The sequence below is a fragment of the Aythya marila genome, assembly GCF_965140915.1.
Source record: "Aythya marila genome assembly, chromosome: 28".
Classification (NCBI taxonomy): domain Eukaryota; kingdom Metazoa; phylum Chordata; class Aves; order Anseriformes; family Anatidae; genus Aythya; species Aythya marila.
The window spans coordinates 693540-710624 of record NC_139069.1 but is presented as its reverse complement, the minus strand read 5'-3'; the positions used below and the strand labels follow the sequence as shown (position 1 = coordinate 710624).

At 52.2% G+C, this 17085-nt stretch overlaps 1 protein-coding gene across 1 annotated transcript in view; it reads right to left on the bottom strand.

Annotated features, from left to right (window-relative positions):
* Positions 1–88: 88 nt before the first annotated feature.
* The window catches only part of APEX1 (apurinic/apyrimidinic endodeoxyribonuclease 1), a 19749-nt gene continuing 2752 nt past the window's right edge, over positions 89–17085 (bottom strand). Inside the window, exons 2-4 of the mRNA XM_082780562.1 lie at positions 14148–14293; positions 8485–8677; positions 89–3352 (exon numbers count right to left, since the gene is read on the bottom strand). Coding sequence (XP_082636688.1) covers positions 2838–3352; positions 8485–8677; positions 14148–14293 — 854 coding nt within the window. The 3' untranslated portion in view covers positions 89–2837. The remainder of the gene's footprint in view (positions 3353–8484; positions 8678–14147; positions 14294–17085) is intronic.

The following is a 17085-nucleotide window of genomic DNA, read 5'->3' as shown; positions in this document are numbered from 1 at the left end:
TATGGGGTCAAGGGGGGGTCTATGGGGTCGGGGGGGGTTATGGGGGTGTTATAGGGTCGGGGGGGGTATAGAAAGAACAGAAAATAGCAAACGATGACGTCATTTATTGCCGTTTTGGGTGGGTTTCGGGTGGATTTGGGGCTTTTGGGGTTGGCGTCGGACCCAACTCAAGACCCAAACCCAATGGGGTGAGTTATGGGGGCGTTATGGGGTCGTTATGGGGTCGTTATGGGATGGCCTTATAGGGTCATAATGGGATGAACTTATAGGGTCATTATAGGACAACCTTATAGGGTCTTTTGGGGTCATTATAGGATGACCTTATAGGGTCATGATGGGATGACCTTATAGGGTCTTTTGGGGTCGTTATAGGATGACCTTATAGGATCCTAATAGGATGGTCTTATAGGGTCATTATGGGATGATCTTATGGGGTTGTTATGGGATGAATTTATAGGGTCGCTATAGGACAACCTTATAGGGTCTTTTGGGGTCGTTATAGGATGGCCTTATAGGGTCATAATGGGATGGTTTATAGGGTCATAATGGAATGGTCTTATAGGATCAATATGGGATGAACTTATGGGGTCAATATGGGACGAACTTATAGGGTCATTATAGGACAACCTTATAGGGTCACTATAGGACATCTTATGGGGTCGCTATGGGACAAACTTATGGGGTCAATATGGGATGAACTTATAGGGCCGTTTTAGGACAACCTTATAGGGCCGTTCTAGGACAACGTACGGGGTCGCTATCGGACGAGCTTACGGGACCGTTACAGAACGACCCTATAGGGCTGTAATAGGGCACTATAGACCCCTTATAGGGCCGTCATATGGCCAGGAAGAGCTCGACGGGACAGTGGTCGCTGCCCATCACCTTATTGCGGATCTTGCTATCGCACAGCGCCCCCTCCAGGCGCCGCGCCAGCAGGCAGTAATCCAACCTCCACCCCACAGGGTATGGGGCCGGGGGCGCCCCACCCCATAGCGACCCCATAACCACCCCATAAGGACCGACCGACCCCATAGAGAAAACGATGACGTCATTTATTGGTATTTCGGGTGGATTTGGGGCTTTTAGGGTTGGCGTCGGACACAACTCAAGGCGCAAACCCAATGGGGTGAGTTATGGGGGTCTTTTGGGGTGACCTTATAGGGTCATTTTGGGATGAGTTTTGGGGTCGTTATGGGATGAACTTATAGGGTTGCTATAGGACAACCATATAGGGTCTTTTGGGGTCGTTATAGGATGGCCTTATAGGGTCATAATGGGATGGTCTTGTAGGGTCAATATGGGATGAACTTATGGGGTCATAATGGGATGAACTAATAGGGTCACTATAGGACAACCTTATAGGGCCATTTTAGGGCAACTTATAGGGTCATTATAGGATGACCTTATAGGATCCTAATAGGATGGTCTTATAGGGTCAATATGGGATGAATTTATGGGGTCATAATGGGATGAACTTATGGGATTGTTATAGGACAAGCTTATAGGGTCATTTTGGGGTCGTTATAGGATGGCCTTATAGGGTCATAATGGGAAGGTCTTATAGGGTCATTATGGGATGAAGTTATGGGGTCATAATGGGATGAACTTATAGGGCCATTTTAGGATGACCATATAGGGTCATTTTGGGGTCGTTATAGGATGACCTTATAGGGTCATAATGGGATGGTTTATAGGGTCATAATGGAATGGTCTTATAGGATCAATATGGGATGAACTTATGGGGTCAATATGGGACGAACTTATAGGGTCATTATAGGACAACCTTATAGGGTCACTATAGGACATCTTATGGGGTCGATATGGGACAAACTTATGGGGTCAATATGGGATGAACTTATAGGGCCGTTTTAGGACAACCTTATAGGGCCGTTCTAGGACAACGTACGGGGTCGCTATAGGACGAGCTTACGGGACCGTTACAAAACGACCCTATAGGGCCGTTTTAGGGCCGTTTTAGGGCCGTTTTGGGGCCGTCATATGGCCAGGAAGAGCTCGACGGGACAGTGGTCGCTGCCCATCCCCCTCCAGGCGCCGCGCCAGCAGGCAGTAATCCAACCTCCACCCCACAGGGTATGGGGCCGGGGGCGCCCCACCCCATAGCGACCCCATAACCACCCCATAAGGACCGACCGACCCCATAGAGAAAACAATGACGTCATTTATTGGTGTTTCGGGTGGGTTTGGGGCTTTTAGGGTTGGCGTCGAAGCCAACTCAAGACGCAAACCCAATGGGGTGAGTTATGGGGTCTTTTGGGGTAATTATAGGATGGCCTTGTAGGGTCATTATGGGATGATCTTATGGGGTCGTTATGGGATGACCTTATAGGGTCTTTTGGGGTCATAATGGGATGGTTTATAGGGTCATGATGGAATGGTCTTATAGGGCCATAATGGGATAAAGTTATAGGGTCATTATGGGATGAACTTATGGGGTCGTTATGGGACAAGCTTATAGGGTCGCTATAGGATGACCTTATAGGGTCATTTTAGGGTCGTTATAGGATGGCCTTATAGGGTCTTAATGGGATGGTCTTTTACGGTCATAATGGGATGAACTTATGGGGTCGTTATGGGATGGTCTTATAGGGTCACTACGGGATGAACTTATAGGGTCACTATAGGACATCTTATGGGGTCATTATGGGACGAACTTATAGGGTCGATATAGGATGAACTTATAGGGTCATTGTAGGACAACCTTATAGGGCCGTTATAGGACAACGTACGGGGTCGCTATCGGACGAGCTTACGGGACCGTTACAAAACGACCCTATAGGGCTGTAATAGGGCACTATAGACCCCTTATAGGGCCGTTATATGGCCAGGAAGAGCTCGACGGGACAGTGGTCGCTGCCCATCACCTTGTTGCGGATCTTGCTATCGCACAGCGCCCCCTCCAGGCGCCGCGACAGCAGGCAGTAATCCAACCTCCACCCCACGTTGCGCCCCCGCGCGCCCCCCAAGTAGGTCCAGAAGGTGTAGGCGTGGGGCACGGCCGGGTAGAGGTGCCGGAAGGTGTCGAGAAACCCCGACCCCAAAAGCGCCCCGAAACCTTCGCGTTCCTCGTCGGTGAAGCCGGGCGACCGCCGGTTGGCCCGCGGGTGCCGCAGGTCCAGGTCGCCGTGGGCCACGTTGAGGTCGCCGCAGACGGCCACGGGTTTTCGGGCGTCCAATGAGGTGAGGAAGGAGCGGAAGGCGCGGTCCCAACGCTGGCGGTAGGGCAGGCGGGCCAGGCCCCGGCCCGAATTGGGGACGTAGGCGGCCACCACGTAGAGGGACGGGAACTCGGCCGTCACCACCCGGCCTTCGGCGTCGTGCTCGGGGTCGCCTGGGGGGAGAGGGTGGCTAGTGGGGGTTGATGGGTGGCTACCAAAGGGTTTGGGGTCAACTGGTGGTCAACAAAGGGTTTTGGGGTCAACCAGTAGCAACTGGAAGGTTTTGGGGTCAACTGGTGGCCATTGAAGGGCTTGGGGGTCAACTGAAGGGTGTTGGGGTCAGTGGGGCAACCAAGAGTCAACTGGTGGCTACCAAAGGGTTTTGGGGTCATCCAAAGGGTTTTGGGGTCAACTGGTGGCAACTGAAGAGTTTTGGGGTCAACTGGTGGCTACCAAAGGGTTTTGGGGTCAATAAAGGCTATTGAAGGGTTTTGGGGTCAATGGGGCAACCAAGAGTCTACTGGTGGCAACCAAAGAGTTTTGGGGTCAATGGTGGCCATTGAAAGGTCTTGGGGTCAATGGGGCAATCAAGGGTCTACTGGTGGCTACCAAAGGGTTTTGGGATCAATAAAGGCTATTGAAGGGTTTTGGGGTCATGTGAAGGGTTTTGGGGTCAATAGTGGGAGTTTGGGGTCAATGGTGGCCACTGAAGGGTTTTGGGAACTCGGCCGTCACCACCCGGCCTTCGGCGTCGTGCTCGGGGTCGCCTGGGGGGGAGAGGGGTGAGGGGTGGCTACTAGGGGTTGATGGGTGGCTACCAAAGGGTTTGGGGTCAACTGGTGGTCAACAAAGGGTTTTGGGGTCAACCAGTAGCAACTGGAAGGTTTTGGGGTCAACTGGTGGCCATTGAAGGGCTTGGGGGTCAACTGAAGGGTGTTGGGGTCAGTGGGGCAACCAAGAGTCAACTGGTGGCTACCAAAGGGTTTTGGGGTCATCCAAAGGGTTTTGGGGTCAACTGGTGGCAACTGAAGAGTTTTAGGGTCAACTGGTGGCAACTGAAGAGTTTTGGGGTCAATGGTGGCTACCAGATGGTTTTGAGGTCAATGGGGCAACCAAGGGTCTACTGGTGGCTACCAAAGGGTTTTGGGGTCTACTGGTGGCCATTGAAGGGTTTTGGGGTCATTGGAAAGGTTTTGGGGTCAATAGTGGGAGTTTGGGGTCAATGGGGGCCACTGAAGGGTTTTGGGAACTCGGCCGTCACCACCCGGCCTTCGGCGTCGTGCTCGGGGTCGCCTGGGGGGAGAGGGTGGCTAGTGGGGGTCGTTGGGTGGCTACCAAAGGGTTTGGGGTCAACTGGTAGCAACTGGAAGGTTTTGGGGTCAATGGTGGCCATTGAAGGGTTTTGGGGTCAACTGGTGGCCAACAAAGGGTTTTGGGGTCGACTGGCGGCTACCAAAGGGTTTTGGGGTCATCCAAAGGGTTCTGGGGTCAGTGGTGGCCATCAAAGGGTTTTGGGGTCATCGGAAGGGTTTTGGGGTCAACCGGTGGCCGTTGAAGGGTTTTGGGGTCAATGGGGCAACCGAGGGTCTACTGGTGGCTACCAAAGGGTTTTGGGGCTATACGAAGGGTTTTGGGGTCAACTGGTGGCAACTGAAGAGTTTTGGGGTCAACTGGTGGCTACCAAAGGGTTTTGGGGTCAATAAAGGCTATTGAAGGGTTTTGGGGTCAATGGGGCAACCAAGAGTCTACTGGTGGCAACCAAAGAGTTTTGGGGTCAATGGTGGCCATTGAAAGGTCTTGGGGTCAATGGGGCAACCAAGGGTCTACTGGTGGCTACCAAATGGTTTTGGGGTCAATAAAGGCTATTGAAGGGTTTTGGGGTCATCCGAAGGGTTTTGGGGTCAATGGGGCAACCAGGGGTCAACTGGTGGCAACCAAAGGGTTTTGGGGTCAACTGGTGGCCATTGAAGGGTTTTGGGGTCAATGGGGCAACCAGGGGTCAACTGGTGGCAACCAAAGGGTTTTGGGGTCAACTGGTGGCCATTGAAGGGTTTTGGGGTCAATGGGGCAACCAAGGGTCTACTGGTGGCTACCAAAGAGTTTTGGGGTCAGTAGTGGTGGTTTGGGGTCAATGGTGGCCACCAAAGGGTTTTGGGGTCAATAGTGGTAGTTTGGGGTCTACTGGTGGCAACTGAAGGGTTTTGGGGTCAACTGGTGGCCACCAAAGGGTTTTGGGGTCAACTAAAGGGTTTTGGGGTCAATGGGGCAACCAAGGGTCAACTGGTGGCTACCAAAGGGTTTTGGGGTGGCTTTTGGGTCAATTTAGCTCCAATTATGAAGGTTCTAGGTCCTCCAACGTACGTTTCGAAGCCCTGGGAGAACTTTGGGATTACGGGGTGGGATTTTGGGGTTATAGGGTCAGTTTGTGGGATCCCCTACAAGACATTTATGGGATCGGGGGATCACCTGGTGATTTTAGGGTAAATTTTGGGTCAATTTAGCTCCAATTATGAAGGTTCTAGGTCCTCCAACGTATGTTTCGAAGCCCTGGGAGAACTTTGGGATTACGGGGTCATTTTTTGGGATTATGGGGTCAGTTTTTGGGATCCCCTACAACATAGTTATGGGGTCGTGGGGTCACCTAGGGGTTTTGGGGTGGCTTTTGGGTCAATTTAGCTCCAATTAAGAAGGTTCTAGGTCCTTCAAGACAGCTTTCAAAGCCCTGGGAGAACTTTGGGATTACGGGGCCGTTTTTTGGGATTACGGGGCGGTTTTTTGGGATTACGGGGTGGGATTTTGGGATCCCCTACAAGATATTTATGGGATCGGGGGGTCACCTGATGATTTTGGGGTGGCTTTTGGGTCAATTTAGCTCCAATTACGAAGGTTCTAGGTCCTCCAACGTACGTTTCAAAGCCCTGGGAGAACTTTGGGATTACGGGGTCGTTTTTTGGGATTATAGGGTTGGCTTTTAGGATCCCCTACAAGATATTTATGGGGTCGGGGGGTCACCTAGGGGTTTTGGGGTAGATTTTGGGTCAATTTAGCTCCAATTATAAAGGTTCTAGGTCCTCCAACGTATGTTTCAAACCCCAGGGAGATCTTTGGGATTACGGGGTCGTTTTTTGGGATTATAGGGTTGGCTTTTAGGATCCCCTACAAGATATTTATGGGGTCGGGGTGTCACCTGGTGGTTTCGGGGTAGATTTTGGGTCAATTTAGCTCTAATTATAAAGGTTCTAGGTCCTTCAAGACAGCTTTCAAAGCCCTGGGAGAACTTTGGGATTACGGGGTGGGATTTTGGGATTATAGGGTTGGCTTTTAGGATCCCCTACAAGATATTTATGGGGTCGGGGTGTCACCTAGGGGTTTCGGGGTAGATTTTGGGTCAATTTAGCTCCAATTAAGAAGGTTCTAGGTCCTTCAAGACAGCTTTCGAAGCCCTGGGAGAACTTTGGGATTATGGGGTGGGATTTTGGGATTATGGGGTGGGCTTTTAGGATCCCCTACAAGATATTTATGGGGTCGGGGGGTCCCCTGATGATTTTAGGATAGATTTTGGGTCAATTTAGCTCCAATTACGAAGGTTCTAGTTCCTCCAACGTACGTTTCAAAGCCCTGGGAGAACTTTGGGATTACGGGGTCGTTCTTTGGGATTACGGGGTCGGGTTTTGGGGTCCCCTACAAGATATTTATGGGATCGGGGGGTCACCTCGTAGTTTTGAGGTAGATTTTGGGTCAATTTAGCTCCAATTAAGACGGTTCTAGGTCCTTCAAGACAGCTTTCAAACCCCTGGGACAACTTTGGGATTATGGGGTGGGATTTTGGGGTTATAGGGTCAGTTTTTGGGATCCCCTACAACATATTTATGGGGTCGGGGGGTCCCCTGATTATTTTGGGGTGGCTTTTGGGTCAATTTAGCTCCAATTATGAAGGTTCTAGGTCCACCAACGTACATTTTGAATCCTGGGGAGAACTTTGGGATTACGGGGCCGTTTTTTGGGATTATAGGGTTGGCTTTTGGGATCCCCTACAAGATATTTATGGGGTCGGGGGGTCACCTGATGATTTTGGGGTGGCTTTTGGGTCTATTTAGCTCCAATTAAGAAGGTTCTAGGTCCTTCAAGACAGCTTTCAAAGCCCTGGGACAACTTTGTGATTATGGGGTCGACTTTTAGGGTTATGGGGTCGGGTTTTGGGATCCCCTACAAGATATTTATGGGGTCAGGGGGTCACCTAGGGGTTTCGGGGTGGATTTTGGGTCAATTTAACTCCAATTATGAAGGTTCTAGGTCCTCCAATGTACATTTTGAACCCCGGGGAGATCTTTGGGATTACGGGGTGGGATTTTGGGGTTATAGGTTCAGTTTTTGGGATCCCCTACAAGATATATATGGGGTCGGGGGCGTCCCCTTCTAATTTCAAGCTGCATTTTGGGTCAATTTAACTCCAATTAAGAAGGTTCTAGGTCCTTCAAGACAGCTTTCGAAGCCCTGGGAGAACTTTGGGATTACGGGGCCGTTTTTTGGGATTACGGGGTCGGGTTTTGGGATCCCCTACAAGATATTTATGGGATCGGGGGGTCACCTAAGGGTTTCGGGGTAGATTTTGGGTCAATTTAGCTCCAATTAAGAAGGTTCTAGGTCCTCCAACGTACGTTTTAGAACCCTGGGGAGAACTTTGGGATTACGGGGCCGTTTTTTGGGATTATGGGGTCGGGTTTTGGGATCCCCTACAAGATATTTATGGGGTCAGGGGCGTCCCCTTGTAATTTCGAGGGGCATTTTGGGTCAATTTAGCTCCAATTATAAAGGTTCTAGGTCCTCCAACGTACGTTTTAGAACCCTGGGGAGATCTTTGGGATTACGGGGTGGGATTTTGGGATTATAGGGTTGGCTTTTAGGATCCCCTACAAGATATTTATGGGGTCGGGGGTGTCCCCTTGTAATTTCGAGGTGCATTTTGGGTCAATTTAGCTCCAATTATGAAGGTTCTAGGTCCTCCAACATACGTTTCAAACCCCAGGGAGATCTTTGGGATTACGGGGTCGTTCTTTGGGATTACGGGGTCGGGTTTTGGGGTCCCCTACAAGATATTTATGGGATCGGGGGGTCACCTCGTAGTTTTGAGGTAGATTTTGGGTCAATTTAGCTCCAATTAAGACGGTTCTAGGTCCTTCAAGACAGCTTTCAAAGCGCTGGGAGAACTTTGGGATTACGGGGCGGTTCTTTGGGATTACGGGGTGGGGTTTTTGGGTTACGGGGCCGTTTTTTGGGGTTATGGGGTGGGTTTTTGGGGTCTCACCGATGCCGTAGGTGACGCTGAGGGGCTCGTGGCGGGCCAGCAGCCCCACCCCGCTGTAGCCCGGGCGCCCCTCGGGGCTGGCCCAGAACTGGTGGGGGAGCCCCGGCAGCGCCCGCACCTCGGGGGGCACCGCGGGGGCCGCGCACTTCGTCTCCTGCAGGCACAGCACGTCCGGGGCCTCCTCCTGCACCCACTGGCCCCAAAAACCACGGAAATTAACCCAAAACGGGACGGGGGCAACACCCGGAAAAGGATGGATAGAGGATGTCCGGGCCCAGTCCCAGAAACCGCCCCAAAATGTCCCAAATCCTATAAATATCCCGAATCCCATAAATACCCTAAAACCCCATAAATGCCCCCCAAATCCCATAAATAAACCCCAAAATCCCATAAATCCCCCCAAATCCCATAAATAAACCCCAAATCCCCCCAAAACCCAGAAATCCCCCAAATCCCATAAATTCCAATTCCATAAACCCCCCAAAACCCTATAAATCCCCCATAAATTCCCCCAAAGCCCAGAAATCCCCAAAATCCCATAAATTCCAATCCCATAAATCCCCCAAACCCTATAAATCCCCCATAAATTCCCCCAAATCCCAGAAATCCCCAAAATCCCATAAATTCCAAGCCCATTAATCCCCCCAAACCCTATAAATCCCCCACAAATCCCATAAATCCCCCAAATCCCATAAATTCCAATCCCATCAATCCCCCAAAACCCCACAAATCCCCCCCAAATCCCATAAATCCCCCAAATCCCATAAATCCCCCAAAACCCTAAAAATCACCCCAAAGTTCCCCCAAATCCCATAAATCCCCCCAAAACCCTATAAATCCCCCCAGATCCCATATCCAGCACGTCCGGGGCCTCCTCCTGCACCCACTGGCCCCAAAAACCACGGAAATTAACCCAAAACGGGACGGGGGCAACACCCGGAAAAGGACGGGCGGAGGTTGTCCGGGCCCAGTCCCAGAAATCACCCCAAAATGTCCCAAATCCTATAAATATCCCAAAACCCTATAAATCCCACAAATCCCATAAATGCCCCAAACCTTATAAATCCACCCCAAATCCTATAAATAACCCCAAATCCCATAAATTCCAATCCCATAAATCCCCCAAAACCCCATAAATCCCCCAAAACCCCATAAATCCCCCACAAATCCCATAAATCCCACAAAACCCTATAAACCGCCCCAAATCCCATAAATTCCAATCCCATAAATCCCCCCAAACCCTATAAATCCCCCACAAATCCCATAAATCCCACAAAACCCTAAAAATCACCCCAAAGTTCCCCCAAATCCCATAAATCCCCCCAAACCCTATAAATCCCCCCCAGATCCCATATCCAGCACGTCCGGGGCCTCCTCCTGCACCCACTGGCCCCAAAAACCACGGAAATTGACCCAAAACGGGACGGGGGCAACACCCGGAAAAGGATGGATAGAGGATGTCCGGGCCCAGTCCCAGAAATCAACCCAAAATGTCCCAAATCCTAAAAATATCCCAAATCCTATAAATATCCCAAATCCCATAAATATCCTAAAACCCCATAAATACCCCAAATCCCATAAATAAACCCCAAAATCCCATAAATAAACCCCAAATCCCCCCAAATCCCATAAATCCCGCAAATCCCATAAATTCCAAGCCCATAAATCCCCCAAAACCCCATAAATCCCCCCAAAATCCCATAAATCCCCCAAATCCCATAAATTCCAATTCCATAAACCCCCCAAAACCCTATAAATCCCCCATAAATTCCCCCAAATCCCAGAAATCCCCAAAATCCCATATATTCCAATCCCATAAATCCCCCAAAACCCCATAAATCCCCCACAAATCCCATAAATCCCACAAATCCCATAAATTCCAATTCCATAAACCCCCCAAAACCCTATAAATCCCCCATAAATTCCCCCAAATCCCAGAAATCCCCAAAATCCCATATATTCCAATCCCATAAATCCCCCAAAACCCCATAAATCCCCCACAAATCCCATAAATCCCACAAAACCCTATAAACCGCCCCAAATCCCATAAATTCCAATCCCATAAATCCCCCCACACCCTATAAATCCCCCACAAATCCCATAAATCCCCCAAATCCCATAAATTCCAATCCCATCAATCCCCCAAAACCCCACAAATCCCCCCCAAATCCCATAAATCCCCCAAATCCCATAAATCCCCCAAAACCCTAAAAATCACCCCCAAGTCCCCAAAATCCCATAAATCCCCCCCAAACCCTATAAATCCCCCCCAGTTCTCCCCAAATCCCATATCCAGCACGTCCGGGGCCTCCTCCTGCACCCACTGGCCCCAAAAACGCCGGAAATTAACCCAAAACGGGACGGGGGCAACACCCAGAAAAGGATGGATAGAGGATGTCCGGGCCCAGTCCCAGAAATCGCCCCAAAATGTCCCAAATCCTAAAAATATCCCAAATCCTATAAATATCCCAAATCCCATAAATACCCTAAAACCCCATAAATCCCCCAAATCCCATAAATAAACCCCAAATCCCCCCAAAACCCAGAAATCCCCCAAATCCCATAAATTCCAAGCCCATCAATCCCCTAAAACCCCATAAATCCCCCCAAATCCCATAAATAACCCCAAATCCCATAAATTCAAATCCCATAAATCCCCCAAAACCCTATAAATCCCCCCAAAATCCCATAAATCCCCCAAATCCCATAAATTCCAATCCCATAAATCCCCTAAAATCCCATAAATCCCCCCCAAATCCCATAAATCCCACAAAACCCTATAAATCCCCCCAAATCCCATAAATTCCAATCCCATAAATCCCCCCAAACCCTATAAATCCCCCCAGATCCCATATCCAGCACGTCCGGGGCCTCCTCCTGCACCCACTGGCCCCAAAAACGCCGGAAATTAACCCAAAACGGGACGGGGGCAACACCCGGAAAAGGACGGGCGGAGGTTGTCCGGGCCCAGTCCCAGAAATCGCCCCCAAATGGCCCAAATCCTATAAATATCCCAAAACCCTATAAATCCCACAAATCCCATAAATGCCCCAAACCTTATAAATCCACCCCAAATCCTATAAATAACCCCAAATCCCATAAATTCCAATCCCATAAATCCCCCAAAACCCCATAAATCCCCCAAAACCCCATAAATCCCCCACAAATCCCATAAATCCCACAAAACCCTATAAACCGCCCCAAATCCCATAAATTCCAATCCCATAAATCCCCCCAAACCCTATAAATCCCCCACAAATCCCATAAATCCCACAAAACCCTAAAAATCACCCCAAAGTTCCCCCAAATCCCATAAATCCCCCCAAACCCTATAAATCCCCCCCAGATCCCATATCCAGCACGTCCGGGGCCTCCTCCTGCACCCACTGGCCCCAAAAACCACGGAAATTGACCCAAAACGGGACGGGGGCAACACCCGGAAAAGGATGGATAGAGGATGTCCGGGCCCAGTCCCAGAAATCGCCCCCAAATGGCCCAAATCCTAAAAATATCCCAAATCCTATAAATATCCCAAATCCTATAAATATCCTGAATCCCATAAATACCCCAAATCCCATAAATAAACCCCAAATCCCATAAATCCCCAAAATCCCATATATTCCAAGCCCATCAATCCCCCAAAACCCTATAAATCCCCCATAAATCACCCCAAAACCCATAAATCCCCCAAATCCCATAAATTCCGATCCCATAAATCCCCCCAAACCCTATAAATTCCCCTAAATTCCCAAAAAAACCATAAATCCCCCAAATCCCATAAATTCCAATCCCATAAATCCCCCAAAACCCCATAAATCCCCCACAAATCCCATAAATCCCCCAAATCCCACAAATCCCATAAATCCCCCAAAACCCTAAAAATAACCCCCAAGTCCCCAAAATCCCATAAATCCCCCCCAAACCCTATAAATCCCCCCCAGTTCTCCCCAAATCCCATATCCAGCACGTCCGGGGCCTCCTCCTGCACCCACTGGCCCCAAAAACGCCAGAAATTAACCCAAAACGGGCCGGGGGCAACACCCGGAAAAGGATGGATAGAGGATGTCCGGGCCCAGTCCCAGAAATCGCCCCCAAATGGCCCAAATCCTAAAAATATCCCAAATCCTATAAATATCCCAAATCCTATAAATATCCCGAATCCCATAAATACCCCAAATCCCATAAATAAACCCCAAAATCCCATAAATAAACCCCAAATCCCCCAAAACCCAGAAATCCCCCAAATCCCATAAATTCCAATTCCATAAACCCCCCAAAACCCTATAAATCCCCCATAAATTCCCCCAAAGCCCAGAAATCCCCAAAATCCCATAAATTCCAATCCCGTAAATCCCCCCAAACCCTATAAATCCCCCTAAATCACCCCAAATCCCATAAATCCCCCAAATCCCATAAATTCCAATTCCATAAATCCCCCAAAACCCTATAAATCCCCCCAAATCCCATAAATTCCAAGCCCATCAATCCCCCAAAACCCCATAAATCCCCCCAAAATCCCAGGAATCCCCCAAATCCCATAAATCGCTCCAATCCCATAAATCCCCCAAAACCCTAAAAATCACCCCCAATTCCCCCAAATCCCATAAATCTCCCCAAATCCACCCCAAATCCCATAAGTCACCCCAAATCCCATAAATTCCAATCCCATAAATCCTCCAAAACTCTATAAATTCCCCCAAAACCCCCCAAACCCCATAAATTCCCTCAAACCCCAGAATCCCCATAATTGTCCCCAAACCCCCAAAACCCCAGAAATTCCCCCAAACCCCCAAAACCCCCCAAATCCCATAAATCCCCCAAAACCCCATAAACCCCCCAAATCCCCTAAAACCCCCAAAACCCCATAAACCCCCAAACCTCCCAAATCCTCCCAAATTCCCCCAAACCCCAAAACCCCCTAAATCCCTAAAAAACCCAAAAAAAACATAAATTACCCCAAAACCCCAAAAACCCCATAAATTCCCCAAAACCCCCTAAATCCCCTAAACCCCTAAAACCCCCAAACCCTATAAATTCCCCCAAACCCCAGAAACCCCGGAAACCCCCTAAATCCCCCAAAACCCCAAATTCCCCCAAAACCCCCAAAACCCCCAAAACCCCAAATTTCCCCCAAAACCCCAAAAACCCTATAAATTCCCCCAAATCCTATAAATCCCCTAAATCCTTTATCCCCCCCAAAACCCCCTTAAACCCCCCAAACCCCCCCCCAAACCCCCTCCCCCTTAACCCCCCCTTTCCCCCCCAACCCCTCCGATTGTGAAACCGCCCGAATTTGCCCAAAATCGGGGTTTTTCGCCCCAAATCCTACAAACCCCCCAAATCCCCTAAATCCTTTATCCCCCCCAAAACCCCCTTAAACCCCCCAAACCCCCCCCAAACCCCCTCCCCCTTCACCCCCCCTTTCCCCCCCAACCCCTCCCATTGTGAAACCGCCCGAATTTGCCCAAAATCGGGGTTTTTCGCCCCAAATCCTACAAACCCCCCAAATCCCCTAAATCCTTTATCCCCCCCAAAACCCCCTTAAACCCCCCAAACCCCCCCCAAACCCCCCCCCCCTTCACCCCCAGCTCCCCCCCTTCCCCCCCCAGTCCCCAAACCGCCCGAATTTGCCCAAAATCGGGGTTTTTCGCCCCAAAACCTACCTGCAGCCCCCCCTTCTTGATCCATGCCCGCAGCCCCCCCACGTTCCAGGACGCCAGGCGCAGCGACGCCGCCGCCCCCCCCGGGGACAGCGCCCGCACGGGGGGGTCCTCGTAGGGACACGGCGACGGGGGGCGCTTCGGGGGAACTGGGGGGGACTGGGAGTTACTGGGATAAACTGGGAGGGGGCTGGGATAAACTGGGAGGGACTGGGAGGGGAATGGGGGGGGTTGGGGGGGGGTTGGGGGGGTTTTAGGGGGGATTTGGGGGATTTTAGGGGGGTTTTAGGGGGATTTTAGGGGGTTTTAGTGTACTGGGAGGGACTGGGAGATACTGGGAGGGGACTGGGAGGGGACTGGGAGGGACTGGGAGGGACTGGAAGGGACTGGGAGGGGGTTTTGGGGTGATTTGGGGGTGTTTTGGGGGGAATTTGGGGGGTTTTGGGGCACTGGGAGGGACTGGGAGGGGACTGGGATGTACTGGGATATACTGGGAGGAGACTGGGGTATACTGGGATATACTGGGAGGGCACTGGGAGGGACTGGGAGGGGATTATAGGGGCATATGGAGGGGTTTTGGGGGGAATTTGGGGGGTTTTGGGGCACTGGGAGGGACAGGGAGGGGACTGGGAGGGGACTGGGAGGGGACTGGGAGGAGACTGGGGTATACTGGGATATACTGGGAGGGGACTGGGATATACTGGGAGGGGACTGGGAGGGACTGGGAGGGGGTTTGGGGGGGTTTTGGGGTACTGGGAGGGACTGGGAGGGACTGGGAGGGACTGGGAGGGGGGGTCCTCGTAGGGACACGGCGACGGGGGGCGCTTCGGGGGAACTGGGGGGCACTGGGAGTTACTGGGAGGCACTGGGAGGGACTGGGAGGGGACTGGGATAAACTGGGAGCGGTTTGGGGGGGTTTGGGGGTGATTTGGGGGGGATTTAGGGGGGTTTTAGGGGGGATTTGGGGGGGATTTGGGGGATTTTAGGGGGTTTTGGGGGACTGGGAGGGACTGGGATGTACTGGGAGGGGACTGGGAGATACTGGGATATACTGGGAGGGGACTGGGAGGGACTGGGAGGGGGTTATAGGGGCATATGGAGGGGTTTTGGGGGAGATTTGGGGGATTTTGGGGGGTTTTGGGGGGTTTTGGGGGACTGGGAGGGACTGGGAGATACTGGGAGGGGACTGGGGTATACTGGGATATACTGGGAGGGGACTGGGAGGGACTGGGAGGGACTCTGAGGGGGTAATGGGGGACTGGGAGGGACTGGGAGGGACTGGGAGGGGGGGTCCTCGTAGGGACACGGCGACGGGGGGCGCTTCGGGGGAACTGGGGGGGACTGGGAGTTACTGGGAGGCACTGGGAGGGACTGGGAGGGGACTGGGATAAACTGGGAGCGGTTTGGGGGGGTTTGGGGGTGATTTGGGGGGGATTTAGGGGGGTTTTAGGGGGATTTTAGGGGGTTTTGGGGGGTTTTGGGGGACTGGGATATACTGGGATATACTGGGAGGGGACTGGGAGGGGACTGGGAGATACTGGGACATACTGGGAGGGCACTGGGAGGGGGTTTGGGGGGGTTTGGGGGGAATTTGGGGGGTTTTGGGGCACTGGGAGGGGACTGGGAGGAGACTGGGATGTACTGGGATATACTGGGAGGAGACTGGGGTATACTGGGATATACTGGGAGGGGACTGGGATATACTGGGAGTGAACTGGGAGGGACTGGGAGGGACTCTGAGGGGGTAATGGGGAACTGGGAAGGAGTAATAAGGGACTGGGAGGGGACTGGGAGGGACTGGGAGGGACTGGGAGGGGACTGGGAGATACTGGGAGGGGACTGGGAGGAGACTGGGGTATACTGGGATATACTGGGAGGGGACTGGGAGGGACTGGGAGGGGGTTTGGAGGGGTTTTGGGGGACTGGGAGGGACTGGGAGGGACTGGGAGGGACTGGGAGGGACTGGGAGGGACTGGGAGGGGGGGTCCTCGTAGGGACACGGCGACAGGGGGCGCTTCGGGGGAACTGGGGGGGACTGGGAGTTACTGGGAGGCACTGGGAGGGGGCTGGGATAAACTGGGAGGGACTGGGAGGGGAATGGGGGGGGTTGGGGGGGGTTTGGGGGGGTTTTAGGGGGGATTTGGGGGATTTTAGGGGGGTTTTAGGGGGATTTTAGGGGGTTTTAGTGTACTGGGAGGGACTGGGATATACTGGGAGGGGACTGGGAGGGGACTGGGAGGGACTGGGAGGGACTGGAAGGGACTGGGAGGGGGTTTTGGGGTGATTTGGGGGTGTTTTGGGGGGAATTTGGGGGGTTTTGGGGCACTGGGAGGGACTGGGAGGGGACTGGGATGTACTGGGATATACTGGGAGGGGTCTGGGGTATACTGGGATATACTGGGATATACTGGGAGGGCACTGGGAGGGACTGGGAGGGGATTATAGGGGCATATGGAGGGGTTTTGGGGGGAATTTGGGGGGTTTTGGGGCACTGGGAGGGACAGGGAGGGGACTGGGAGGGGACTGGGAGGGGACTGGGAGGAGACTGGGGTATACTGGGATATACTGGGAGGGGACTGGGATATACTGGGAGGGGACTGGGAGGGACTGGGAGGGGGTTTGGGGGGGTTTTGGGGTACTGGGAGGGACTGGGAGGGACTGGGAGGGACTGGGAGGGGGGGTCCTCGTAGGGACACGGCGACGGGGGGCGCTTCGGGGGAACTGGGGGGCACTGGGAGTTACTGGGAGGCACTGGGAGGGACTGGGAGGGGACTGGGAGGGACTGGGAGGGGTTTGGGGGGGACTGGGAGGGGTTTGGGGTGGGTTTGGGGGGGTTTGGGGGGATTTGGGGGATTTTAGGGGGTTTTGGGGGACTGGAAGGGACTGGGGGATACTGGGAGGGGACTGGGAGATACTGGGATATACTGGGAGGGCACTGGGA